General features: G+C 40.2%; 1 protein-coding gene across 5 annotated transcripts in view; it reads right to left on the bottom strand.

Annotated features, from left to right (window-relative positions):
• Arv1 (ARV1 homolog, fatty acid homeostasis modulator) overlaps window positions 1-3,174 on the bottom strand; it is a 14,756-nt gene that overhangs the window by 7,012 nt on the left and 4,570 nt on the right. For all 5 annotated transcript variants that reach the window (XM_023700891.1, XM_004640852.2, XM_023700890.1 and 2 more), the window contains one exon: window positions 2,539-2,692. In XM_023700891.1, coding sequence (XP_023556659.1) covers window positions 2,539-2,692 — 154 coding nt within the window. The remainder of the gene's footprint in view (window positions 1-2,538; window positions 2,693-3,174) is intronic.

Here is a 3,174-nt window from a genome sequence, read left to right as displayed (position 1 = left end):
AAAAAAAAAAAAAAAAAATTAAAAGACATTTCAGGGCCAGTCAGGTAGATAGCTCTGGAGACTAAGTACCTGCTGAGGCAAGCACAGCCAGGTTTGATCCCCGATGCCATATGCCCTGTTAGCCTCGCCCTGGGTTGTGCAGAGACTGAGACTGGGCATGGTGTCATGTGCCTGTAATACCAGTGCTTGGGAGGCTGAAAACAGGAGGATCACTATGAGTCTGGTTTGTGTAGTGAGACCCTGTACTAAAAATACATTAAAAAAAAAAAAAAAAAAAGACATTCCACCTTAAATACCAAAACATCCACTATAGATAAGTAGTTAAAAGAATTCTAGGGGGCCAGGGAAATGGCTCAGTAGAGTAAGTGTTCACCTGGCAAGCGCAAGGGCCTGAATTCAATCCCTGGTTCTGAAAAAAAAAAAAAAAAAAAGAATTCCAAACTGTGTGAAAATCAGTCTTTTTTACTGTTGGCTTTTCTGTTTTGTGGGGTTGCGTTTCTTTTGGTTTTTTGAGACATAATCTCACTATGTAGTGGAGGCTGCCCTTGTATTTTTATTTTTATTTTTTTTGGTGGTGCCAGGGATCAGACTCAGGACCTTGCACTTGCCAGGCAAGCACTTAATCCACTGAACTATCTCCCAGGCCTTGAACTCATGGTGATCTTCCTGCACGCCAGGATTAAAGATGTGTGCTGCCACACCTGACTGCTGTTTCTGTATTTTTTATCTAGTGTGAAAATAAAGAGACTTTATGTGAGGAGGATCGCCGTAAGTTTGAGGTCTGCCTCAACTACAGTAAGACTGTCTCAAAAAAACCAAACCAGATATGTATGTGTGTGCGTGTGATATATATTAATTATATGGCAAGAGTGACTTATCTTTAGAAATATTATGAGGGTTCGCTTTAAAGCTTATTTATGCTCCTGGGTTAGGAGATGGGTATTTAACACTACTGTAAGATGTAAATGTTAATATTTTTCTGTGTATTTTAAATATTACTAAACAGATGAAAAAAAGTCAATTAGGTGTTTTAAAATTTCATCAAAGTTCACATTCTGTCCAAAATTACTGATGAGAGCCACAAACAGTGGTATATGTCTATAATACCAGCTATTGAGAATGAGGCAAGAGGATTACCAAGTTTGAAGCCAGCTATGTAGCCAGACCATCTAAAAAAAAAGAGAAATAGCCCCCCAAAATTACTGATGGAATGGAGATCACAATTATTAAGCTGTCACAAATCATAACAAATTCCTAACCCTAAGTTACAAGAGGCAAAGATTTTTATATTTTTCAAAAACACAATAGCTGTATCTTTCCAGTGCCTGAAGGACTGAATGTGTTATAAGTACTTAGCAAATCATTAGATATATGAATAATAGTGAATGAACAACCAGAGTCTGGTTGATTAGGTTAGAATGTATGCATGTACATAATCATTAAAGCAACTATACAAATGTTAATTGAGCACTAACTACAGACCAGGTACTTTACTAAGGGCTGTATCAGTGACCAACACAGAGAGCTTTGTCCTTTGTCTTCATTTGGTTTAGGAAAGAAGGCAAATCATAAAAAAGTTAACAGTTTCTGTGATAAGCACCTTAAAACAAGACAGCGAGGCTAGGGGGTAGGGTGAGGGTGGGTCAGTGTAGGATTCACTGAAGGATACCAGGGAACATACATGTGTGGACATTAGGGCAGGCACCCTGACAGATGGAACAGACAGCTCAGAGGTGCAGAGATGGAGGCTCATCCAGTATGCCTGAAGCAAGTTCCCTGAAGAAGCTGGGTCAGGGTGGGTATGAGACATAGCTGCAACTGGAGTGGGGAAGGCCATGGGTGGAGGCCACAGGAGAAGCTGAATTTTGGAGATGACTTATTGGCTGCCCATGTGGAGCTGCTAAGGAAGCAGCTGGCCACAGAGTCTAAAGGCCAGGAGAAAGGTCTGGATTAGAGACAAATGCCTGCAGTTCTGAGCAGACAGATGAGATAACTGAAGGAGGAGGGCAAGACAAATGATATGAGATCTAGAAATATGAAATGGCATGGACTGGAGACTCAGTATCATAAAGTAATATTTCATTATAGTCAAAGTCTTCAAGTTCAGGGGCCTGGGAGATGGCTCAGTGGAATAAGCGCTTGCCTGGCAAACAGCAAGGGCCTGAGTTCGATTCCTGGTTCCGCAAAACAAAAAAAAACCAAAGTCTTCAAGTTCAGTCATCAGAACTTAAACTTACCTAGCAGGTAGTTAATGGATGAGCTGGGAATTGAGTTGCATACCTTATATTAATTACTTCCCCTTGCCCAGGATTAAGAGTATGTGTCAAACTGAGCACATCTGTAATCCCAGCACTCAGAGGCTGAGGCAGGAGGCTTGCTGTGAGACTGACACCAGCCTGGGCTACAAAGTGAGTTAAAGGCCACTCTGAACTGCATAGCAAAACTGTCTCAAAAAGCTAAAAATAAAAAAGCATGTGTCTTAGTTTTAATCAAATGGTCAAGTTCTATTTAAGAACGGAAAGCAAGGTGTCTCCTTACCTAGAGAAGCAATTGCAAACATTCTGTAAAAATCCCACTCCTTGGCATATCTAATCAAGTCATCTGGGGCAGTGTTCTGGTTTGAGTCCTGAAGCTGCCACCACCTCAAGTATGCTTCACAAAGCAAACAGAACATGCAGAGTTTTCCATGGATCTGACAGTCAAAAGATATTTCCACTCAATCAGGAAAAGAAGCATTCGGTTGTACCTAGTATCAACAGGCACAGCATAGTTTTGAGGAACAGCCCAGCTTGCTAGGTTTACCCTCCTATAGTCAAACTATGTGACTCCCAGTGTGCTGCAGTTGGACAATCTATGCTCTGGTGATCTAAAAAAAATGTTTTGGTTACTTCATTTGAGGGGCAGCTTGTAGATAGATCAACCACATCATATTATCGACCTTAGCCCGAATTTAGGATTGTAAATAACAACACAAAATACCTCGTAAATTTTTTTTGGTTTTTTTTTTTTCAGGTCCTTGCGCTTGCCAGTCAAGCGCTTATTCTACTGAGCCATCTCGCCAGCCTCAATACCTAGTAAGTTATTTTCTAATATACAATAATTTATTATTTCTTTTTTTTCATAATTTTATTGATAAATAGCAATGAGACAGTTTCAAATCAAATCGCTAGGACA

This window comes from Octodon degus, unplaced genomic scaffold (assembly GCF_000260255.1).
Source record: "Octodon degus isolate 3935 unplaced genomic scaffold, OctDeg1.0 scaffold00127, whole genome shotgun sequence".
Lineage (NCBI taxonomy): Eukaryota > Metazoa > Chordata > Mammalia > Rodentia > Octodontidae > Octodon > Octodon degus.
The sequence above is the reverse complement of the archived record's forward strand: the minus strand, read 5'-3'. Positions and strand labels throughout refer to the sequence as shown.